This window comes from Eschrichtius robustus, chromosome 7 (assembly GCF_028021215.1).
Source record: "Eschrichtius robustus isolate mEscRob2 chromosome 7, mEscRob2.pri, whole genome shotgun sequence".
Taxonomy (NCBI): domain Eukaryota; kingdom Metazoa; phylum Chordata; class Mammalia; order Artiodactyla; family Eschrichtiidae; genus Eschrichtius; species Eschrichtius robustus.
The window spans coordinates 125,962,085-125,988,347 of record NC_090830.1 but is presented as its reverse complement, the minus strand read 5'-3'; the positions used below and the strand labels follow the sequence as shown (position 1 = coordinate 125,988,347).

General features: G+C 38.1%; 1 protein-coding gene and 1 pseudogene across 1 annotated transcript in view; both read left to right on the top strand.

Annotated features, from left to right (window-relative positions):
* The window catches only part of PDZD8 (PDZ domain containing 8), an 85,863-nt gene that overhangs the window by 14,190 nt on the left and 45,410 nt on the right, over window positions 1-26,263 (top strand). Inside the window, exon 2 of the mRNA XM_068548630.1 lies at window positions 13,936-14,061. Coding sequence (XP_068404731.1) covers window positions 13,936-14,061 — 126 coding nt within the window. The remainder of the gene's footprint in view (window positions 1-13,935; window positions 14,062-26,263) is intronic.
* Window positions 1,387-2,919, top strand: LOC137767805 (gamma-aminobutyric acid receptor subunit alpha-5 pseudogene; annotated as a pseudogene).

Genomic DNA, 26,263 nt, shown 5'->3' with positions numbered 1-26,263 from the left:
AGTGTGTATAAAGTGCTTTTAGAACACAGATGGGGAAGCAATGACCAGATGGTGTGGGGTAGGGGTGCTGGTTAGAGAGGAGGTGACTCTGAAGGAGAACTTGAATAGTGATAAGGAGCTTACCATGTGAGGCTAGTTATGGGATCAGAGTGATTAGCAGGCAGACACGTCTCTCAGGAGAAATAATGTGGCTGTGTTAACCTTGCTAAGTGTGGAGGGGCTTGCTGTATGAATTGTCTTTTTAATGTAATATCAGTTGAATTGTCTACGTAAAATAGATTTGAAATTTAGGTTCATGGTTTACGAATATAGAAAATTAAGAATGTTTCGAACTGTTTGTACTTTGTTTTCTTTCTAGTTACATGTAGTTTTGTATTAGTGTGCCATACTTGGCATAATAATGTGCACCATACAAGTTATGGCTAATAGAGGTTTGTGATGATATTTAAATGCAGCAGAAGAACTCATTATTTAAAGGACCACTGAGGTGCCTCTGAAGAACGTTAATGAAGACACATTCTGAAACGATCACCACTGATTTATCTAGTTTATATATTTGGTTTAGGAGATTTGGGAGCACACTTACGTTTCCTAGTTCCTAATGTGAGAGAGTCAAGACTGTCAGACTGAAAGGCAAAAACCACACAGAATTCCCAATTGCCTAATTTATACCTACTTGCTCTACTCTCTTCCTTAGGCAGGATGTAGTGCCGCTTGTATTCCTGACCCTGAAATAAGACAGTAGTCTCTGAGTGCCTGACTTTGATTGGTCTCTCTATTCTTGAATACAGTAAACATATTTGTTGAAGGGATGAGATGACATTTGAGCTGATTGTTAAGGGATAGTGTAGCTTTAGACATAGGAAGATGGGATGGAAGTTCAGTGTAGGTAGGAGAAATAGCAAAGGAACAGAATCAGGACACTGTATGATATCTTTAGGGATTCAGTAAGGAAGCCAGTTTGATGAGACTCAAGCACAGAGAAGGAAGAAAACCAGGATTTGTGTACCTGTTACATGCTGGGAATTCTACGAGGTGCTTCACATGTATGAACTCCCTAAATCTTTGTAATAATCCTGTGAGGTAGCGTTTTATTAAAGAAAATAAAAGACACAGACTTTTGTTTTCGGTTAAGAAAATAGTCTTTTGGCGGGGGGGTCTGCAGCAGGGCAGAGCGCAGCCTCGGTTGCGGTTGCGGAGCGGAGCCGCAGGGCAGTGGCGGGAGCGCGGGGGGCACCAGAGCCTTTCTGCCTGGGAGGACTGGGGAAGTTCGCGCTGGCAGCATGGGGCGGTGACTCTGCACTGGCCTTCCGCTCCTGCCAGCTGGTTGAGAGCAGGCGGAGGAGGAGGAGGATGCACCCTCGCCGACGGCTTGCCTTCCTGGGCCGGCGCGCAGGCACCTTGCAGAACAAGGAGTAGCTTGCGGACTTTGAACGCGTGGCAAATATTTCAGAAAGCTTCAAGATCAAGGTGGAGAAAGGAACAGTTATTCTTCCAAATTCATCTGCTTCAGCTATTATTCTTATTGGGAATGGACAACGGAATGTTCTCTAGCTTTATCATGATCAAAAACCTCCTTCTGTTTTGTATTTCCATGAACTTAGCCAGTCACTTTGGCTTTTCACAAATGCCAACCAGTTCTGTAAAAGATGAAACCAATGACAACATCAAAATATTCACCAGGGTCTTGGATGGGCTCCTGGATGGCTACAACAGACTGAGGCCTGGGCTCGGAGAGCGTATCACTCAGGTGAGAACGGACATCTACGTCACCAGCTTCTGCCCGGTGTCTGACACGGAAATGGAATGCACCATAGACGTGTTTTTCTGACAAAGCTGGAAAGACGAAAGGCTTCGGTTTGAAGGTCTCATGCAGCGCCGCCTCTCAACAACCTCCTTGCCAGCAAAATCTGGACTCCAGACACCTTCTTCCACAATGGGAAGAAGTCCATCGCCCACAACATGACCACGCCCAACCAGCTGCTGAGGCTGGAGGATGATGCCACCCTGCTGTACACCATGTGTTTGACCATCTCGGCAGAGTGCCCAATGCAACTTGAAGACTTCCCGATGGATGCCCATGCCTGCCCTTTGAAATTTGGCAGCTATGCATATCCTAATTCCAAAGTTGTCTATGTCTGGACCAACGGCACAACCAAGTCGGTGGTGGTGGCAGAAGATGGCTCCAGGCTGAACCAATACCACCTGATGGGGCAGACAGTGGGCACAGAGAAGAACATCAGCACCAGCAAAGGTGAATACACAATCATGACGGCTCATTTCTATCTGAAGAGGAAGATCGGGTACTTTGTCATCCAGACCTATCTCCCCTGCATAATGACTGTGATCTTGTCGCAAGTGTCCTTTTGGCTGAACCGAGAATCATTCCCAGCCAGGACAGTGTTTGGGTTGACCACGGTGCTGACCATGACAACCCTCAGCATCAGTGCCCGGAGCTCTCTGCCCAAAGTGGCTTATGCGACGGCCGTGGACTGGTTCATAGCCGTGTGCTACGCTTTTGTGTTCTCTGCGCTGATCGAGTTTGCCACTGTCAACTATTTCACAAAGAGAGGCTGGGCCTGGGATGGCAAAAAAGCCTTGGAAGCAGCCAAGATCAAGAAAAAGGAGTGTGAACTTACACTAAATAAATCAACAAATGCTTATACTACTGGGAAGATGACCCACCCCCAAAACATCGCAAAGGAGCAGGCCCCTGCAGGGACCTCAAATGCCTCTTCAGCCTCACTAAAACCTGAAGACAAGACTTCTGAAAACAAAAAGACTTACAACAGCATCAGCAAGATCGACAAAATGTCCCGAATTATATTCCCAGTCCTGTTTGGCACTTTCAACCTAGTTTACTGGGCAACATATTTGAATAGGGAGCCAGTGATTAAAGGGGCTACCTCTCCAAAATGAGCTGCCATTCTCCCAAACTCCAAGACAGCCATACGTTCAGTGACGGGCACCAAGGAGAGGTTGAGCTTGGGAGACCTCCCTTATTTGGGCACTATCTTTCAGGAAATTTTTGCATGTTTAATAATATGTACAAATAATATTGCCTTGATGTTTCTATATATAATGTGAGATGTTTCAAAGATGTCACATTGATAAATCAAGCCACTTTCTAGAAAAACAGGAGACAATGGCTCTGACACTCAGATGCTCAGTATCTTACATGGATAGTTTACAAACAAGTATATTTTTAACTGTTCCAAGTGTTACTTAAGAACGTTTTTTATACTTTGAATGTCATTTCGTACAAATTTTCCCAGCAAATAAATATTTTAGGAAATACTCAATGATTATTACTTGACCAACTCTCGCAAGAAACAAATTTCACAAAGGGCACATTTTTCATTGAAAAAGAAACTGTGGGCATTTATGTACAAAACTAATTACCTTTGATAATTCTTACTGTTCTGAAATTAAAAGTACTGCATGATCTTATGTTAAGAAATAGAATAAACAAATATTTATGCAGACACTTAATAACAGAAATATATGGTATGTTAGATTAACAGATACAATGTTTCCCCAAGGAAAAATTTAACTGCTTAAAAAATATTTTTTAGGGGGGGGGTGGGAATGAAACTTACTTCTCTCCCTCCGACTCCCCCCACTAACTGAACAATGACCAAGAAAGAAAAGATTTTAAAACAAAAAGTAGTGTGATGACAGTCTTGGCATTTGGCCTGAACATCCACTGTCTGAAACACTGACCATACCTCACTGCAGCCAGTGTGTAGTGCTTCAGTGGTAAGAAATTGTAAATGAGTTATTTTCCATTTTATTTCATGATTGACTTATTGCTCTGTTAGGTTTTGTATATGAACCTTAAATGTTCATTAAAAAATAAAAAATAAAAATAAATAAATACAGGAAAATAGTCTTTTTTAAGAAGAGGAAACACAATTTTAGAAGTCATTAAATTCTAAGTAATCGTTGAAAACCTGAACCAAGCCAGTGGGGAACACAGAAGAAAAGTAGAAGACATATTTTAGCAATATGAAGTTGGGGAAATGGAGGTGGAACTGGTTGGTTGTGAGAAAGGGGGAAGTAAAAGGTAACTTCAGGTTTCTTAGAGTCTATGAAATCAGTGGTGCCAGTAAAACAGGAGAGGAGGAGCAAGTTGGAAGAAAAGGTGTTGCGTTTACTTTCAAGCATAAATATACGGAATTTATAGAAGCAGTGAGAGCAAATGATGTTGCTAAGGAAAATATAGAAGAGAAAGGAAACAGGAAGAGAGAACCCAAGTTGTTTTAGTATACACAACAAACTTCTTCTAATTCTCCATTATGGGAAATTTCAAACTTACTCAAAAGTTAAGAATTCAGTGAACCCCCATTATATGTAGCCAGACAATCATTAACTTGTGGCCACTTATGATCATCTGTATCTTCCCACACTCCCCTCCCTTGATTATTCTGAAACAAATCTCTAGGAGTTGGGACCATAATCTATGTTTGTTTGTATGATTCTAAATTTTGTGTTGTTGTTTTTTTAATTTATTTTTTGGCTGTGTTGGGTCTTCGCTTCTGTGCAAGGGCTTTCCCCAGTTGCGGCAAGCGGGGGCCACTCTTCATCGCGGTGCGTGGGCCTCTCACCGTTGCGGCCTCTCCCGTTGCGGAGCACAGGCTCCAGATGCACAGGCTCAGCAGCTGTGGCTCACGGGCCCAGCCGCTCCGCAGCATGCGGGATCTTCCCAGACAGGGCCCGAACGCGTGTCGCCTGCACTGGCAGGCAGACTCTCAACCACTGTGCCACCAGGGAAGCCCTAAATTTTGTGTTCTTTATACAACACCTTCCCTCCTTGACGAAGCCTCATCCAACCTCCACCTGAATATTTTTAGAGATAGAAGGCATGCAGTGCATTGAGACAGTTGTGTCCTTTTTGACTGGCTCTAATTGTTAGAAAGTTTTCCCTTTTATTGAGTTGAAAACTCTAGCAGATTTATTATTTTGGCAAGGACACAAGAACCCATGCTGAAGTTAAGAGTAGATTTAGACTGCAGAATATTTTTATATTGGGTTTGTAGTAAACCCTTTTTCTCTAAAGATCACAGTGTTTGCAAACGGTTTTACTGCTGCCATGTGATGGAGATGTCACCAGCTGGCATTCAGGGTGCTTATAGAACAGTCTTGAAGAAACATCTTGGAGCAAAAACATATTTTAGATGTTAAAAAAGAGTATCTCAGATCCACATATGAGAAGAAGGCTTGGCGTCTCTTGTAGGTGTAAAATTTTAAATATGTATTTTTAAAATGTTATCAGAGTAACACATATTTTTAAATTAAACATGTTTTTTCTTTTAAACTTTTACTGAAGTGTAACTCACTGCTTAAAAAGTACACTAACTGTAAAAATTTAGTTCAATGAATTTTTACAAAATGAACAAAACAGCATTCAGAACAAGGAATAGAATTATTACCAGCAACCAGAAAGTCCCTCATATGCTACGCTACCTTCCCTGCTCTGCCTAAGAGTAACTACTATCCTGACTTCTTACCACCATTGCCCTGGGTGCAGGGCAGGGAGGTGCCTGTTTCTTAACTGTACATAAATTGAGCCATAGTGTTTACACTCATCATTTTGCTAGCTTCTTTGACTCAACAGTATGTTTGTGAGATTAATTCATGTTATTGTGTATTGATGTAGTTTGTTTATTATATTTGCTGTGGCGTCTTCCACATGTACCTCAATTTATCCCTTCTATTGTTGATGGACAGTTGGATATTGCTGTTATGAATATTCTTATACATGTTTTTTGGTGAACATTTATGCATATTTCTATTGGATATCTAGGATTGCTGGGTCATAGGTTAAGCATCTATCCCTGTGTAGCAGATAATTGCCACACAGTTTTCAAAGTAGTTACGGCACACTAGCAGTTTCACATCATTTTCAACATTTGATATTGTCTGTCTTTTCATTTGAGTTAATGTACATAATTTAAAAATCAAATATAACAGAAGGACTTAGAATTAAAATCAACAATTACTTCCCTAAACCCTCTACTTTCCTCCCCTAGGTCACACTCTTCAGAAGCAACCATAAGTACTATTTCTATTTTTAACAACTTTTAAGAGGCAGTGATTAATAACACAGGTTTTGAAGCCAGGCTGCTTAGATTCTTTTCTTGGCTTCACTACTTATTAACTGTGTAACCTTGAACAAGTTATTTAACCTGTGTCTCAATTTCCTCATCTACAAAATGGAGATTAATTATAGTACCTATCTCATAGAATTGTGAGAATTAATAAATATAATGACTTTTATTATGTGGTAAGTACTCAGTAAATGTTAGCTATAGTAATTAATTACGATGTTACCTATATTTTGCTCAACAAAGTCATACAGCTGTCTTGATTCAGTGACTTTAGATATTTTCTATTGATTGACTTCCTGCTAAGATAGATGAAGATTTAGCTAAGTGATATCCTCTCTCACCTTCCCTTCTGTCTTTTCCCAATCTAGTTATGTCACTATTTTCAATTCATTCATTGAACTACATCCTTATTTATATATAATAACATTTATGTTCTGTTCAGACTTAAATCTTCCTTGATTGAAATATTTATGTTATTGTTACGTCTATACAATTTTTTTTATTGCAGAGCTGCCTAATATGCAAGTTTATGCTTCCTTTTCTATATTCCAGTTTCAAAATCTTTATGCCATTAAAGCACTATGTTCCTAGAGTCAAGTTTGAATTCTTTTTTATTCTCTTACCAAGTTGCCTTAACCAAATCTTCAAGCTTTAATTGAAAAAATGAACCTCTTCCTTCTCATGTCTTCTGCCTCTTCTATTCATTCCCTATTTCCTGGAGATCTCCTTCTTGGAGTTTTCATCACCTTCCCCAAATTGGACTTCTCTCTTGCTTTGCCAGACCTCTGTCATCTGGGTTTAGGACATCATTGCCTTCTTGACTTGGATCCACTATTTTCTGGATCACTTTCTTCTTTCTTGCTTTAGGCCCTCATTTTGCTGGCATGTATCTTCATGTAACTTTTTAATAAAGTATGCAGTCTGCAGCAAGGCTCTTTGTACTCTCTGAACCTGTTGTGTGAAATGGGGAAATGATTTGCAACCGTGCCTCACCATGTTATTGTGAGTGAGGATCAAGCACAGTAATATACGTGAAACCATGACCATCCTTGTCAGATAACTTCAGACCAGGTTTAGAGCATGTATTCCAGCAGAAAACGGATCGGTAGTCAAATCAGCCTCAGGAACTATAGACGAGGCTCCAGAGTTATATTTGAGTTCTTTTATGGACAAATTGTGTCCCCCAAAATGTTGAAGCCCTAACCCTCAGTGTAACTGTATTTGAGGTTATAAGACCTTTAAGGAGGTAATTTAAGTTAAATGAGGTCATAAGGATGGAGCTCTAATCCAATAGGACTGGTGCCCTTAAAAGAAAAGGAAGAGATACCAGGAGTATGTGTGCAGAGAAAAAAGTCGTGAGAGGCTACAGCAAGAAGGTCGCTGTCTGTAAGCAAGGAGAGAGGTTTTACCAGAAACCAGCCCTCTTGGCACCTTGATCTTAGACTTCCACTGTGAGAAAATAAGTTTCTGTTTTTTAAGCCACCCAGTCTGTGATATTCTGTTGTGCCAGTGCTAGGAAACTAATATAGGTTCCAGTTTTGGCTCCAGTGCATAGTGTTTGGGAGACCTCTAGGACTGTTTCCTTATGTACAGTGTGCTAATGCCTGGTTTGGGGGGATTAAGTGAGCAAATAAATGCTTTATACAGTCAGTACCTGGTATGGTAGCCATTCAACAAATCTGTGTTTTTCATAAGCCTTAAAAGGGGCTTTAAGTTATTTTAATGGAGCTGTGTCATTTATGGTTTTGTTTCTTTAATCAGATAATTCTAACTAAACATTTACATACCAAAGCAATGACAAGAGCAGTTATCTCCGGGTAACTGGGTTAAGTTTTTTTTAAAGTAGCTTTATTGAGATATAATTCATACTCCATATAATTCACCTATTTAAACCTACAATTCAGTGGTTTTTAGTACATTCACAGATATATTACAACTATCACCACAGTCATTTTAGAACATTTTTATCACCTCAAAAACAAAACCCCATACCCTCAACCCATCATCCTCCTAGCCCACCTACCACCCCCAACCCTAAGCAACCACTGATTACTTTCTGTCTCTATAGATTTCTCTATTCTGGATTTTCATAAGAATGAAATCACATAATTTGTGGCTTTGGGGCTTACTAGCTACCTACCTCTATTTGAATATTTTTTCTGCTCTTCTCTCTCTTCTCCCCTCCCCTCCTGCTGGCACTCCCTTTATGTGTATGTTAGTATACTTAATGTTATCATTTCTCTAAGGCTCAGTTTATTTTTCTTCATTTTTTTCCCTCTGTTCTTTGGCTTACATAACCTCTGTTGCTCTGTCTTTGAATTCACTACTTTTTTTTTTCTTCTGACAGTTCATATGTACTATTCAGAACCCTTTTGGTGAACTTCAAAATTGCATTGTACTTTTTTTTTTAATTTTATTTATTTTTTGGCTGCTTTGGGTCTTTGTTGCTGCACGCGGGCTTTCTCTAATTGTGGTGAGCGGGGGCTACTCTTCGTTGTGGTGCACAGGCTCCTCATTGCGGTGGCTTCTCCTGTTGCATAGCACGGGCTCTAGGCGTGCAGGCTTCAGTAGTTGTGGTGCACGGGCTCAGTAGTTGTGGCACACGGACTTAGTTGCTCCATGGCATGTGGGATCTTCCCAGATCAGGGATTGAACCTGTGTCCCCTGCATTGGCAGGTGGATTCTTAACCACTGCGCCCCAGGGAAGTCCCTATTGTATTTTTCAACTCGAGAATTTCCACTTGTTTTTTTAAAAAATTATTCTTATATCTATTGATATTATATATTTGATGTGACATTGTCATAATACCTGCCTTTACTACTTTAATCATGCTTTAAAAAATTTTTTGTGAACATATTTGTAAGGGCTATTTTGAAGTCTTTTTCTGTTAAGTCCAATACCTGGTCACTTTAACTGGCAGTTTGTGTTGACTGCTTTCTTTCTGCTTTATGGATCATGCTTTCCTGTTTCTTTATATGCCTCATAATTTTTGTTGGAAACCAAATATATTAGATAATATATTGTAGTAACTCTGGATACTGGTCCCCCTCTCCCAGGATTTATTATTTATTTATTTGTGTTTTAGTGATTTGCCTGGATTATTTTAGTGGAGTGTTAAGTCTCTGACATTGTGCCTTTTGTTTTCAACAATGCCCTGGGACATTGTTCTACACACAAATCCAGTCAAAGTGTGGGAAGAGTTTAGGAGCTGTTTTATGTCCTGCCTTTCCCTCTCCTTCTCCCTCAGCAAAATCTTTGAGCCAGGGCTCTGGAGCTAGGGTTGGGGACAATGGCAAGCTTCTCTGTGAGTGAAACCCCCACTCTAGCTGTTGGACACTAGATGGAGGTGGGATGAGGGGTGGTAGCAGCCTGAGGTTCTCTTGGCTTGCCTCTCTTGGCATAGAAGCACTGTTTCATGAGCCAGGGCAAGGACAATCAAGGCCTCAGTATTCTTAGTGTGCTATGCCCAAGGTAGAGTCTCTGTTTCTCAAGTGGGAACTCGGTCAAAGAAAGGCGCTCCCAACTTCTTGACCATTCTTTCCCGGAACTTAGCCTAGTAATAGGTGGTCGAGGGCCAGATGAGAAACATTGATGCCCTGCTCTTAACCAGGAAGAAAGCCCTCTGACAGGGTGCTGGGGAAGTGAGGCAGCCTGTGTTCTTCGCTTCAGCAGTCCAGAGTGGAATCTCTTCCCTGCTGAGCAATCTTGGCTCCAACACCACAGACTCTCACCTTTCTTACCATATTTCTGTAGGTTTTCTTGAATGGACGTTTCTTTGTTTGCCCTTAGGACCATTTCCAGAGGCTTTAATATTTGTTTTAATAATTTCACCAGCTTCACTGGGAGCAGGTCAATGGAGTGTCTCATGCTGTCATTATAAAAGTCCATCTTCCCAGGTTGGTGTTTAAAAGTTTCTACAAGAGGAAGTACAGATAGCTTGTAAAAGAAGGTTTGAGTGAGGGGGAAAAGAAAGGGAACTTGAGTGAGAAAACAATGACCTTTTTAAGTTGATAGGTTCACAGGAGATATAGGCTAATGAAGGAAGGATTTTGTGGTATGATGGGAAGATAAAAGGAAGGGATAGAAGTAGCCTACTTCATTGTTTGGCTTCCTTTATGAGTTTGGGCTATTTAAAGACTTGGACTAAAAGTTTTGAAAACCAAGTGTTCTTTGTGAATGTTTGGTTTCTGTTTAGTAGCTTGAACAAATAGCTTTTGTTTTGTTTTATTGACGTATAGTTGATTTACAATGTTGTGTTAATTACTGCTGTACAGCAGAGTGACTCAGTTATACGCATAGACATTCTTTTCCATTATGGTTTATCACAGGATATTGAATATAGTTCCCTGTGCTATACAGTAAGACCTTGTTGTTTATCCATTCTATATATAAAAACTTACATCTGCTAAACCCAACCTCCATACCTCCCCCAACCCTCTCCCCCTTGACAACCACCAGTCTGTTCTCTATGTCCGTGGTTCTGTTTCTGTTTCATAGATAGGTTCATTTGTGTCATATTTTAGATTCCACATATAGGTTATATCATATGGTATCTGTCTTTCTCTTTCTGACTTACTTCAGTTAGTATGATAATTTCTAGTTGCATCCATGTTGCTGCAAATGGCATTATTTTGTTCTTTTTTATGGCTGAGTAGTATTCCATTGTATATATTTAGCACACCTTCTTTATCCATTCATCTGTCAATGGACATTTAGGTTGTTTCCATGTCTTGGCTATTGTGAATAGTGCTACTATGAACATAAGGGTGCATGTATTTTTTTGAATTATAGTTTTGTCTGGATATATGCCCAGGAGTGGGATTGCTGGATCATATGGTAATTCTATTTTTAGTTTTCTGAGGAACCTCCATACTGTTTCCCACAGTGGCTGCACCAACTTACATTCCCATCAACAGGGTAGGAGGGTTCCCTTTTCTCCACAGCCTCCCCAGCATTTGTTACTTGTAGACTTTTTAATGATCGTCATTCTGACCAGTGTGAGGTGGTACCTAATTGTAAGTTTGATTTGCATTTCTCTAATAATTAGCAGTGTTGAGCATCTTTTCATATGCCTATTGGCCATCTGTATTTCTTCTTTGGAGAAATGTCTCTTTAGAACTTTTGCCCATTTTTCGATTGGGTTGTTTTTGTTGTTGTTGTTGAGTTGTATGAGCTGTTTGTAAATTTTGGAAATTAAGCCCTTGTCAGTCGCATCGTTTGAAAATGTTTTCTTCCATTCTATAGGTTGTCTTTTTGTTTTGTTTATGGTTTCCTTTGCTGTGCAAAAGTTTGTAAGTTTGGTTAGGTCCCATTTGTTTATTTTCATTTTTATTTCTGTTGCCTTGGAAGACTGACCTATGAAAACATTGATACGATTTATGTCGGAGAATGTTTTGCCTATGTTCTGTTCTAGGAGTTTTATGGTCTCGTGTCTTATGTTTAAGTCTTTAAGCCACATTTTGAGTTTATTTTTGTGTATGGTGAGAGGGTGTTGAACAAGTAGCTCTATCCCACTGTTTAGTGTGTTATTTTAAAATGGAATACATTTTTTCTGATTTTAGTTTATTTTTGTGCATAAATCCTTTTAGCAAACCCCCTAGAAGCATTAATAAACCCAAATTAGACTTTACTACTTATAACATTGAAGTCACACACCTGTGAGAAAATTTTTAATCTAATTTTAGCTTTATACTTGACAAGAAAAGTTGATTCATGGAGCAGCTGTGATTTAGCAAACTTGGATTATTATATTCAAAGTTGCTAGTGTATGTAGTGCTTTTTGTGATATTTTTTTTAATAGAGTGACAGTTATATGTTCTTCAGGAGCCATAAGGCTTGTTTATTAAAAACACTCAGCTACAACATCGTATTAACATGATAAATGTAGTTTCCTTTTTTCCTCTTAAAAATTTGGTGCCAGTCTGTCTGAATCAAATGATTTCAATGGAAATTAGGAAACTAAAGGCGCTTTCTGTTTTCCATCTGTTTCCAGAAGCAAGAGAAAAGCACTGAGCATTGTCTGTATACCTCCTTATCTTTCCCTAAGAATTTTTTCTTTAATCCTGTTCATTGGGAAACCGTAAAATAGTATTTCTCCCTCTCTATCAGTATCTTTCAGTATAAATGGTTGTGGGCTATTCATATTTTCTAAATGTTTGTTTCATTTTTTATGTTGGATTTTTATAAATCAGATCAATACATACTTCAGTCCTGATAGTGTGTGTGAGGGGTAAAGATAATTGTGAAACCAGTTCACATTTGAGATTTCAAGGCATAAGTGCCCAGCAATTTAAATGACTGCAAGATAAAGAAGAGTGAAAGCAGTGCATTTGGTGTGCTGTGATGTAGGACCTAAAGCTGATTATAGAAAGTGTTTAGGGTTTGGGTAGGCTTTGAGGAATAGGGAAAACCTCCAGTTGGTACAAAAGGCTTGAAAGCAGGAATATGCATGGCATCTTCTGGGTACATGAGGTGACTACACTTCCTAGATTGGAAGGTTTCTAATAAGGAAAAATACCATTGGAAAGATTAATTGTGGTAGACCTTGAATATGAAACCAAGAACTCTTGACTATCTTTTATACTGTGTGTGGTTAGTGAGAAGGCATTAAAGCTTTTGAGCAGACAAATGTCATGTCCAGTGACAGCGTGTAGGGTTAGTTGAAAACTATAGGCCCTCAAGCCCAATTTTCTCATTTTCTTTGTCCTTTGCTTTAATGGAGGAGTATGAATTATGTTTCAAATTAAAGTTTTTAAAACTTACAGTTTATAACTCACCACAAGCTTCTACATAAAACCCAAGAGTATTAACAGTGAGCACATAAAGACCTGAATAATTCATAGGTAACTGAAGTGTTACGTAGTCAACTAGTCAAACTAGCTTGAATTCTGGTTATGCCACTCACTGTGTAATGTTGAACAAATTCTTTAACCTTTCTTTCTTTTTTTTTTTTTTTTTAAATTTATTTATTTATTTATTTATGGCTGTGTTGGGTCTTCGTTTCTGTGTGAGGGCTTTCTCCAGTTGCGGCAAGTGGGGGCCACTCTTCATCGCGGCCTCTCTTGTTGCGGAGCACAGGCTCCAGATGCGCAGGCTCAGCAATTGTGGCTCACGGGCTTAGTCGCTCCGTAGCATGTGGGATCTTCCCAGACCAGGGCTTGAACCCGTGTCCCCTGCATTGGCAGGCAGATGCTCAACCACTGCGCCACCAGGGAAGGCCCTCTTTAACCTTTCTGACCCTCACTCTTTTCATCTGGAGAGGGAAGCTAATCATATTGCCCACTCAGGATTTTGAGCATTGAATAAGATATAAAGCATGTAAAGCTCTTAGCACACTGCCTGGCAAATAGTAAACATCTCTGATAAATACCTTTGCTGCTGTTAATTGTTGTTGTTGTTATTATTATTATTTATCATTATCTAGTACTAATTGCTATCCAATTTTATTGTTTCCATGGAACATTGCATTCTGAATTTTGATCTTTTACTGTAGGAACACTCTTCCCATCGGGTCCAGAAAGAATCTCTCTCGTGTCCCACCCAAGTTTCAGGGCCCACTGGTGGCTTCTAGATTTTCTTTTCCTTTGTTCTAGGTGTCCTGCCTTGTCAATGAGGGCATGCCAAAAAACCAGGAAGTCTGGGTGCCACCAAGAAAGCACTATTTGCTGCCAGTTATGGGGGAGTGTGGTAAGCTCTGGTTTTATAGGGCACATGCAGTATTAGATGTTTGTTCTGTGTTGTTTTCCTACAGGTAGGTTTTGTTATTACGCTTTAAAGTGTGGTGTTTATTATTCAGAAATTTAGACTTATCTTTACTTTTGTCAGGTTTAAGCCGTTTTTCCCATTCCAAACCTTGCAAGGATTCGAAGAAGATGATGAAGAGCATATCCATATACAACAATGGGCACTTACTGAAGGCCGCCTTAAAGTTACATTGTTAGAATGTAGCAGGTATGTTCTTTGTTTTGTCATTATTACATTATAGGAAAGAAAGTACACTGAAAATGTACTTGAGCAGTATTTGTGTTTATTCCCCACTGTGTTAATTTATATTGTATTATCTGTAAATTCTTTAATTGTAAATTTCATAAAAGTAGTCCTTTCCAACTTATAAAAAATACAAACTATATTTTAGAAAGCATTCTAATGGCAGGGGTGATCATTTATCCTGCAGTAATTTCCAAACTTTTTAGATACATAATGCTCTGTTGGCATATTTCTTACTACCTATTAGAAAGCTGTTCATAGCATAACAGTTTTGAGAACTGTTTTTGATAATTGGAAATACCCTGGAAGGTTGCAAAACCAGACTTGTAAACTCCTGTGATTCTTAAAATTTTAGAGCTGGAAGGGAATCTCAGAAATAATTTTGCCCAGCCTCTTTATTTTCCAGCCCCATAGTCTAAGCTGTGTTCATACTTTGCTTGAACTACTCACTACATTAGCCTCCTTACTTATCTCCTAACACTGGTTACCATTATGACAACCAGAATGAGCTTTTCAAAATGCATATCTGATCGTCACTTTCCTACTTAAAATTCTCTAATGGCTTCCCCATTCCTCTTAGAATATAGACCCAAATCTTTTTCTTGGCTTGCATGCCCCTCTTTACCTCTCTAGTTTCTTTCTCCACCCAGCCCCTCACTCACAGTGCTTCAGCCACATAGGCCTTCCTAAGAGAAGAGGTTGGCAAATTTTTTCTCTAAAGGGCCAGATAGTAAATATTTTAGGCTTTGTGATTCACATGGTTTCTGTTGCAACTACTCAACTCTGCCTTGTAGTGTGAAAGCAGTCATAGATAGACAACAGGTAAATGAATGGGCATGGCATGGCTGTGTGCCCATAACAGTTTATTATATGAATTTTATAATTTTTATGTGTCATAAAGTTCTTTTGATTTGTTTTTTTCAGCCATTTAAAAATGTGAAAACCATTGGTAGCCCACAGGCCGTATAAAAACAAGCAGTGGACTGGATTTGGCCCATGGACCATAGTTTGCCATTCCCTGCCTTAGATATTTTAACGTACCAAGCTCCTGTGTTGACTCTCCACTGTTTTCCTGGCTGAAGGCCCTACCCCATCTTCTGTTCCTTGAGACTAGCCTTTCTTGCTTCACCTTAAAAGCTGCCTCCTTACTGTGTCTCCTGATCATTCCAACTACAAATATACTATCCTTATGCTACATTTCTGTGACCACTTACTTGATGCTTAATCACTCTATTTTTATTTTCAGCCCATAATAAAAAATAAGTGCTTGAGTCCAGAGGTTTTATTTTATACCAAATATATCTGTATCCTTGCTAATAGGTTAATTTTGAGTATACTAATAATATGCTAAATATTTTTTAAGTCTTGGAGTGAATCAATATTGTGTACAATTATGTCAGAAAGTCTAGTTTAAAGGGAATTCTTTTATCAAAGAAAGACTGAATATGCTGTAAATTTTGTAAAAGGGACTGCAATGTACAGTAAAATGATATATACAATAAAAATACGGTTCTACATAAGTCTGAATTTGAAGTAGCTAAGCCAATACGCTATGGTAAGCATAAGTATTAAATATCTAATTATAATTTGGGCTTGTCATATTATCATTTGGAAGGATGTTTTTCAAGTGGCCTGTGTCTGAGGAAATTTTGGACTGATACTTTCTTTCAGTGAATTTTCTTATAGATTCATAGGCATCAAAATCATACCATTGGATTACCTTTTCCAAAATAATCATAGCAACTTCTAAACATTTGAAAGGCAGCTTTGTACAAAATTTCTTGACTCTCCTGTTGTTAATTCCTACCTACCTATTCACCCGCCCATCCCCAAACTTGCAAAGATAGCCTTGAAGAAGATTGATTGATTGATTCATTGAACAGATATTTAATGCAGTGTATATGATGTGTAATAGGTACTGTGCTAGGAACTTTAAAAAACTAGTTCTTTTGTCTTGGTGTTGCTGATGGGATTATGGATTAATTATATGTCTGTTGTTTGCGGCTTTTTAACCACTAGCTATTGTTGTCTCCTTTGCTCAGCATTCTCTTGCTTTATTTGAGATACTGCTCACTTAAATCCTTGGGTCAGCCTTGAACCCAAGACTGCATGAAGGCATTGAGAGAATGTAGTCAGGCATTATTTAGGACATGTTGAATTGAGATAAGTAATACAAAGAAAAACATTACAATTTGTGAAGTATATGTATCCTATTTTATTTTAATAAGGAACTGTGTAATGAATCTCTGAAAGAATATACAAGAAACCAATAAAAATTTTTATGGGGAAAAGGTTGAGGGAACTGGGTTAATGATGATGGACAGGGGTGAAGGTGAGAGCCAGACTTTTCACTATAACCTTTTTTATACTGATTGATTTTTGTGACTGTATCACCTTGTCAAAAAATTTAAAAATAAAGACCAGTATTTCTGGAGAGTTGAAAGAGAAAGCATGGACAGTAGTTCATGTTCTTATGTTAGTCCTTGTAGGCCAGCACCTTTCCCCATGTGACAGCTTTATCTTGGGAACAAGCACACTATCTCAATAGTGTTTTAGTCACTATCTTTATAAACCCAACCATGTAAAGTTGCTTAGTGTTGTGGTGCTATGTGTTATTCACACAGTTTAAGGATTACTTAAAATTGTTAATGAAGGAGAGAATAAATTACTAATTACTATTTTCAACTCATTCCTGCTTTTTTATTCTTCTCATATTTTTATTAAAATCTTTCTTACATTGTTGTTTTTCTTCTGAACATTTTTGTTAGTAGAAAAAAAAGAACTCTCAATTCATATAGATTACAAGTTTGTAAGATTCAAACTAAAGAGGAGATACTACTGTAATCTAAGTATTTTCATTTTTCCTGCTTTTGAATATAAATTCATCTTGTGGGGTTTATTGTAATCTCTAAAACAGAAAGAAAGTGACACTCTAGAGAAAATGGAAGAACAAATAACAGTGCCCCCTTTTTTGGAGGAAGGACAAAAAAATGCTTATCATTTATTTCAATTTTGGAAATTTAAGGCTTAAGACATCTTGAGATATTTTTACCGTGACAACTTCACTTAGTGATATGAGAAGATTTGAAACAAATAGAGGAAAGTTTTAGAATGATCAAATTTTTAAGAGCACATAAACCAATTAAGATTAGAACATATCCGTAGACCACTTGTATGTATATAATGTTTTGAATTAGCTTACTGTCACGAGTTGAAGTTTCTTGAGTTCTTAAGCTTTAGGCATACATATTCACATTTCTCCTGCTTGAGCGAGCACTATTTAAACATGTCCAGGTTGTTATAATATCATAGGGATCACTTAGTGTTGTTATAGTTTTAGCTTAATGTTCTTATAAATGTTTATTTTTTAAGCTTTTTATTTTTTTAATAGATCTTTATTGGAGTATAACTGCTTCACAGTACTGTTAGTTTCTCTTGTACACCAGAGTGAATTAGCCATATGCATACATGTGTCCCCATATCCTCTCCCTCTTGAGCCTCCCTCCCATCCTCCCTATCCCACTCCTCTAGGTCATTGCAGAGCACCGAGCTGATCTCCCTGTGCTATGCTGCTGCTTCCCACCAGCTAACTATTTTACATTCAGTAGTGTATATATGTCGATGCTACTCTCACTTTGCCCCAGCTTCCCCCTCCCACCCTGTGTCCTCAGGTCCATTCTCTATGTCTACATCTTTCTTCCTGCCTTGCAACTAGGTTCATCAGTACTTTTTTTTTTTTTTAGATTCCATATATATGCATTAGCATACGGAATTAGTTTTTCTCTTTCTGACTTGCTTCACTTTGTATGACAGACTCTGGGTCCATCCACCTCACTACAAATAACTCAATTTTGTTTCTTTTTATGACTAATATTCCATTGTATATATGTGCCACATCTTCTTTATCCATTCATCTCTCAGTGGACACTTAGGTTGCTTCCATGTCCTGGTTATTGTAAATAGTGCTGCAATGAACATTGTGGTACATGACTCTTTTTCAATTATGGTGTTCTCAGGGTATATGCCCAGTAGTGGGATTGCTGGGTCGTATGGTAGTTCTATTTTTAGTTTTTTAAGGAACCTTCATACTGTTTTCCATAGTGGTTGTATCAATTTACATCCCCACCAACAGTGCAGGAGGGTTCCCTTTTCACCACACCCTCTCCAGCATTTATTGTTTCTAGATTTTTTGATAATGGCCATTCTGACCAGAGCGAAGTGATACCTCATTGTAGTTCTGATTTGCATTTCTCTAATAATTAGTGATGTTGAGCAGCTTTTCATGTGCCTCTTGGCCATCTGTATGTCTTCCTTAGTGAAATGTCTATTTAGGTCTTCTGCCCATTTTTTAATTGGATTGTTTGTTTTTTTGATATTGAGCTCCATAAGCTGTTTGTATATTTTAGAGATTAATCCTTTTTGTGTTGTTTCATTTGCAAATATTTTCTCCCATTCTGAGGGCTGTCTTTTTGTCTTGTTTATGGTTTCCTTTGCTGTGCAAAAGCTTTTAAGTTTAATTAAGTCCCATTTGTTTATTTTTGTTTTTATTTCCTTTACTCTGAAAGGTGGGTCAAAAAAGATCTTGCTGTATTTTATGTCAAAGTGTGTTTTTCCTATGTTTTCCTCTAAGAATTTTATAGAGTCTAGTCTTTCATTTAGGTCTTTAATCCATTTGGAGTTTATTTTTGTGTATGGTGTTAGGTAGTGTTCTAATTTCATTCTTTCACATGTAGCTGTTCAGTTTTCCCAGCACCACATATGGAAGAGGCTGTCTTTTCTCCATTGTATGCTCTTGCCTCCTTTGTCATAAATTAGGTGACCATATGTGCATGGTTTTATCTCTGGGCATTCTACCCTGTACCATTGATCTGTATTTCTGTTTTTGTGCCAGTACCATACTGTCTTGATTACTGTAGCTTTGTGGTATAGTTTGAAGTCGGGGAGCCTGATTCCTTCAACTCCATTTTTCTTTCTCAAGATTGCTTTGGCTATTCGGGGTCTTCTGTGTTTCCATATGAATTGTAAAATTTTTTGTTCTAATTCTGTGAAGAATGCCATTGGCAGTTTGATAGGGATTGCACTGAATCTGTAGATTGCTTTGGGTAGTATAGTCATTTTCACAATATTGATTCTTCCAATCCAAGAACATGGTATATTTCTCCATCTGTTTGTATCATCTTTGATTTCTTTCATCAGTGTTTTATAGTTTTCTGAGTACAAGTCTTTCACCTCCTTAGGCAGGTTTATTCCTAGGTATTTTATTCTTTTTGTTGCGATGGTAAATGGGATTGTTTCCTTAACTTCTCTTTCTGATTTTTCGTTGCTTGGTGTATAGGAATGCCAGAGATTCTGTGCATTAATTTTGTATCCTGCAACCTTACCAAATCTATTGGTTAGTTCTAGTAGTTTTCTGGTAACATCTTTAGGATTTTCTATGTATAGTATCATATCATCTGCAAACAGTAACAGTTTTACTTCTTCTTTTCCAATTTGGATTCCTTTTATTTCTTTTTCTTCTCTGATTGCCGTGACTTCCAAAACTATGTTGAATAAGAGTGGCGAGAGTGGACATCCTTGTCTTGTTCCTGATCTTAGTGGACATGCTTTCAGTTTTTCACCATTGAGTATGATGATTGCTGTGGGTTTGTCATATATGGCCTTTATTATGTTGAGGTAGTTTCCCTCTATGCCCATTTTCTGGAGAGTTTTTATCATAAATTGGTGTTGTTGGATTCTGTTTGCTAGTATTTTCTTCAGGATTTTTGTGTCTATGTTCATCAGTGATATTGGTCTATAATTTTCTTTTTTTGTGATGTCTTTTTCTGCTTTTGGTATCAGAGTGATGGTGGCTTCGTAGAATGAATTTGGGAGTGTTTCTCCCTCTGCAATTTTTTGGAAGAGTTTGAGAAGGATGGGTGTTAGCTCTTCTCTAAATGTTTGATAGAATTCATCTGTGAGGCCATCTGGTCCTGGACTTTTGTTTGTTAGAAGATTTTTAATCACGGTTTTGATTTTATTACTTGTGATAGGTCTGTTTATATTTCCTAATTCTTCCTGGTTCAGTCTTGGAAAATTGTACGTTTCCAAAAATTTGTCCATTTCTTTGTGGTTGTCTATTTTATTGGCATATAGTTGTTTGTAGTAGTCTCTTATAATCCTTTGTATTTCTTCAGTTTCAGTTGTGATTTCTCCTTTTTCATTTCTAATTTTACTGATTTGTGTCCTCTCCCTTTTTTTCTTGATGGGTCTGGCTAAGGGTTTGTCAATTTTGTTTATCTTCTCAAAGAACCAGCTTTTAGTTTTGTTGATCTTTGCTATCATTTCCTTCATTTCTTTTTCATTTATTTCTGATCTGATCTTTATGATTTCTTTCCTTCTACTGACTTTGGGTTTTCTTTGTTCTTCTTTCTCTGTTGTTTTAAGTGTAGGGTTAGAGTGTTTATTTGAGATTTTTCTTGTTTCTTGAGGTGAGATTGAATTGCTATAAACTTCCCTCTTAGAACTGCTTTTGCTGTGTCCCATAGGTTTTGGGTTGTTGTGTTTTCGTCATCATTTGTTTCTATGTATTTTTTTATTTCTTCTCTGATTTCTTCAGTGATCTCTTGGTTAGTAGTGCACTGTTTAGCCTCCATGCATTTGTGTTTTTTACAGTTTTTTTCCTGTAATTGATTTCCAATCTCATAGCATTGTGGTCAGAAAAGATGCTTGATATGATTTCAATTTTCTGAGGCTTGATTTGTGACCCAAGATGTGATCTATCCTGGAGAATGTTCCATGTGCACTTGAGAAGAAAGTGTATTCTGCCACTTTTGGGTGGAATGTTCTGTAAATATCAATTAAATCTATCTGGTCCGTTGTATCATTTAAAGCTTGTGTTTCCTTATTTATTTTCTGTTTGGAGGATCTGTCCATTGGTTTAAGTGGGGTGTTAACGCCCCCGCCCCCATATTATTGTATTATTACTGTCGATTTCTCCTTTCATGGTTGTTAGCATTTGCCTTATGTATCGAGGTGCTCCTGTGTTGGGTGCATAAACATTTGTAATTGTTATGTCTTCTTCTTGGATTGATCCTTTCATCATTATGTAGTGTCACTCCTTATCTCTTATAACAGTCTTTATTTTAAAGTCTATTTTATCTGATATGAGTATTGCTACTCCAGTTTTCTTTTGATTTCCATTTGCATGGAATATCTTCTTCCATCCCTTCACTTTCAGTCTATATGTGTCCCTAGGTCTGAAGTGCATCTCTTGTAGACAGCATATACATGGGTCTTGTTTTTGTATCCATTCAGCCAGTCTGTCTTTTGGTTGGGACATTTAATCCATTTACATTCAAGGTTATTATCGATATGTATGTTCCTACTGCCATTTTTTTAATTGTTTTGGGTTTGTTTTTGTGGGTCTTTTTCTTCTCTTGTGTTTCTCACCTAGAGAAGTTTCTTTAGCATTTGTTGTAAAGCTGGTTTGGTGGTGCTGAATTCTCTTAGCTTTTGCTTGTCTGAAAAGCTTTTGATTTCTCCGTCAAATCTGAATGAGATTCTTGCTGGGTAATCTTGGTTGTAGGTTTTTCTCTTTCATCACCTTAAGTATATCCTGCCACTCCCTTCTGGCCTGCATAGTTTCTGCTGAAAATTCAGCTGATAACCTTATGGGGATTCCTTTGTATGTTAGTTTTTGTTTTTCCCTTGCTGCTTTTAATATTTTTTCTTTGAATTTAAATTTTGTTAGTTTGATTAACATGTGTCTTGGTGTGTTTCTCATAGGGTTTATCCTGTATGGGACTCTCTGTCCTTCCTGGACTTGGGTGACTATTTCCTTCCCCATGTTAGGGAAGTTTTCGACTATAATCTCTTCAAATATTTTCTCAGACCCTTTCTTTTTCTCTTCTTCTCCTGGGACCCCTATAATTCAAATGTTGGTGCATTTAGTATTGTCCCAGAGGTCTCAGAGATTGTCTTCAATTCTTTTCATTCTTTTTTCTTTATTCTGCTCTGTGGCAGTTATTTCCACCATTTTGTCTTCCAGCTCAGTTATTCGTTCTTCTGCCTCAGTTATTCTGTTATTGATTCCTTCTAGTGTATTTTTCATTCCAGTTATTGTGTTCATCTCTGTTTGTTCTTTAGTTCTTCTAGATCTTTGTTAAACATTTCTTGTATTTTCTCAGTCTGAGCCTCCATTCTGTCTCCAAGATTCTGGATCATCTTTACTATCATTACTCTGAATTCTTTTTCAGGTAGATCACCTATTTCCTCTTCATTTATTTGGTCTTGTAGGTTTTTACCTTGCTCCTTCATCTGTGACATATTTTTTTGCTCTCTTTTTTTTTTTATGAGTGGGATTGTGTTCCTGTCTTACTAGTTGTTTGGCCTGAGGCTTCCAACATTGGAGTTTGTAGCCTGCTGGGTAGAGCTGGGTCTTGGTGCTGAGATGATGACCTCAGTGAGACCTCACTCCGATGAATATTCCCTGGGGTCTGAGGGTCTCTGTTAGTCCAGTGGTTCGGACTCGGAGCTCCCACTGCAGAAGCTTCAGCCTGACCCCCGGCTCATGAACCAAGATCCCACAAGACGTGAGGGGCGGCCAAAAAAAAAAGAACAATAACAAAGTAAAAAATAAAATTAGACTAGGAAACTAACAGATATGTTAGAAAGAATATAAAAATAAAAATATAGATGAACCAACAACCGGAAGGTACAACAGTACCACAATAGTAAAAAAGAGGAGGAGGGGAAAGGAAAAAAGGGTTAGGGGGAGGCCTTAGCTGTGGAGGGCGGGGCCTAAGCAAGGGTGAGGTTTGGGCAGTGGGTGGGGCCTATGCTTAGGACCCACAGGGCTGGAAAAGGCCCTGGAGGCTGTGGGGGGTGGGGCTTAGGCTCAACAGAACAGAAGGGGCCCAGGCGTGCTCCCCTCCCCTGGTCTCAGAGGGCGGGGGACCACACCTGGGAGCCCAGCAGGCTTCCTGGGCTCGAGTGGGCAGGGCAAACGCCCTCCTCTCCTGCTCCTCCTGGAGGGCCCCTCCCACCTGCCTCTCCTGATCTCCCTGGCCTCAGGGGGGCTGATCCTGTCTGACCTCCACTTCTCCTACTCCTCAGTCCCCCCACATCCTACCAGTTCACTTGGGGGTTCCTCCCATCTCCTTGGGTGTCAGGGTCCCCCACCAGTGGCTGGCAGGCGCCCTAGTTGTGGGGAGACTCTAACTCAGCATCTTCCCACACCACCATCTTGACTCCGCCCACTGTAAGATTTTTAGAGCTTGCCCTTGAATCAAGTAAAAAGAATGTAACTTCAATAATTTTTTCCCAAAATCCATAAAATGGAACATCATGTTCATCATCCACAGACAATGATGGCTCTGTTCAAGGACTTCTTTCTTTTTATTTTTTAAACTTTATTTTGAAATAATAAAATGTTTCTGTGTGAGGATTTTTTCTTTTTTAACTTTATTTTGAAGTAATCTCAGACTTACAGAAGTCTGTGTGAAGATTTATCAAACTTAGCTGTGAAGATTTATCAAACTTAGCTGTTGTAAGGCTTTGAGAGTGAATTTTCCCAATGAGAAAACAAGTTAGAAGTATTCATAGAAAACTGTTTACTGAAAATACTGGAGTTGTACAGCTGGAAGCTTTATGCTTTAGAAGGCAACATGAAGTGGAAATAATACTGGCTTTTGAGTTAGAAAGTGCTGTGTTCACATCCTAGCTATGTGCTCTTACTGTTATATGTTCTCAGGGAAGTTACACATCTGTAAAAATGGACAAGGGTGCTGCCTTGCTGATAATTGTGATCAGAAGTAGGTAAATAAACCACAGTTGCCTACCACATAGTAAGGCTTCAGTAGATATGGCTTCTATTATTATTCCTTAATATAATCATTATCTTGTTTATCAAGAAGAAAACAAATCTTTAAACAAAACTGTTCTTTTTTGCATATTTGGTTATGAGAACTGGAATTTGAATTTTATTAATTTGAAAGGGTCTCACACTGTAAAGGGAAGTTCTTTTCTAATTATATAAAATAACAGTTTTGAATTTCCAAAATAAAGCTTGAGAATGGAAACACAGTTTTGTTCTATTTACCAAAAAGCAAAGTCATTCTGAATAGTTGCTTTTTTTTTTCGCATTGACTAAGGCTAGATTTTAACCACAGAAGAACTCAATTGCTGTATTTGTAGTATTGTTATTAGACTAAATTATTTCACATTAGTATTACAATCATATTAAGATTATTATTTTTAAATTTATAATTTATAGTCCATCTTCTAAAAGGATTTTAGGTATTTTGCAAAGAAAATAATATACCTATGTGCAGTTAAATAGAAAATAAATTAGATCAAAAACAACCATGTAGAGAAGAGAAGATCAGTTTTCTGGCAGCAAAGGAAACTTGATGGAGTTCCTAGTTTTTATTTCTTGATAAACTGTGCATGTTTTTCAGGGGAAAAGAAATTCTGACCTCAAATTCTAGGAGGGATTTTTCCCCTACATCTTTGTGTAAAAGACATTGAACAATGTAATGGGTCTCTTTTCCATTCTCTTCTCTTCTCTTCTCTTCTCTTCTCTTCTCTTCTCTTCTCTTCACTTCTCTCTTTTCTTTTCCTGGTTTTAGCAACCAGTTATATTTTTTAAAAAACAAACAAGATTATAGTCAGTGAAGGCAAAGCGTATAAAGTTCTGTTGTGTGAGAGTTCTGTACTCTAGAGCAGTATATTTAGGATAGTCTGTCCTAATTATAGATAGACGTTCTAATTAAGGTCAGTTCTTCACTGAGTCACACTTACACTGTTCTAAAGCCTCTATTTTCTCAGCACCTTTTAGAGTGTTGTTTTACTGGGTTCCAAAAATACATCATTTTAAAAATTTTTAAATGTTAACACAAATACAGAAAAACCACAGCGCTTGACATTCTTCTTTCATTACCAAGAGTTCTCCCTTGTTCCATAATTATCTATCATCAGCACGGACTCATGGATTCCTATATTTTTCAATCGCTGTAATTCTTTACCATCCTTAATTATTTTGGTGCCTAAATTATCTCATATATGACCACTAGGAGCCTCTTCAAATCACCCTGTATTTTTTTCTTTGCTTTTCTTCTTCTTCTCCCCCTCCCCCTCCTCCTCCCCATCCCACTCCTCCTCCTTCTTTTCTTCCTTCTTCTTTTTTTTCTTTTTTTCTTTTTTTTAGGTCTTCACTACTTTCTTGTACATATAACAAGCTGTTCCAGGTTCATTTTGTATCTTCCCCATCACAGTCCTAGAATCGGCTATTTTTCCAAAAAGCCCTGGTTCCTTTTAGTAGAGAATGATATTAGGAATCAAGATCTGGGTGTTGGGTATGTTCATTGCTACTTCATATATTCATAGGGCCCTTCAGTAAGCAGAGTTAGGAAATACATATATGTGTAGACACTTGTAAACATATACATACATACACACACAGACACAGACACACAATTTGGAAATCATGAGTTCACCTGATACTTCCAATTCTATTTCATCCTCATAGGATTGTTCCTTGCCTTGGTTCTTCCCCGCCTTGGTTCTTCCCCCTTTTGTATTTTTATGTCCCTTGAGCCCTGACTCCCAATAATATCAGCACTTTGACTCATTTGCTCAATCCTATGCTACATCTCAGATAGTTTTGGAATTGCTTTGTCCCTACGTGAACAGAGAACATACTTACTAAAAGGAATTCAGGATTTATTTGCAGTTCTCCCCTACCCTACCCATTGAGGGCATGTGGTCATGTACTGTATTCATAAATTAGAATAATTTTTCCCCTTTAGTGTGATTATGTTGTTCATTTGAAATGTAGTTGGGTTCGTTTCAGTTTGCTTTCAGTTTCAGTCTCCCCACACCCCTGCCTTTCTATGCTTATTGATTCCTATTTTTTCATATGTAGAGCATTAACATGCTTCTATAACACAAAACTATACAAAAATATATACAGACAGCCCTTACTCAGCCTGGCACTGTGTTAACCAAAACCTTGCATGTCAGAACAGTGCAAAGCAGGGACACAATTCTGATATGCAGTTAACACAAAGTGAGGACTGCCAGTACCATCATTTGGATCTTCTTTACTGGTTTTTTTTTTTATCTAGTTCTGTCAATTAGTGAATGAAGTGTGTTTAAATCTTCAACCATGACTATTAATTTATCTCTT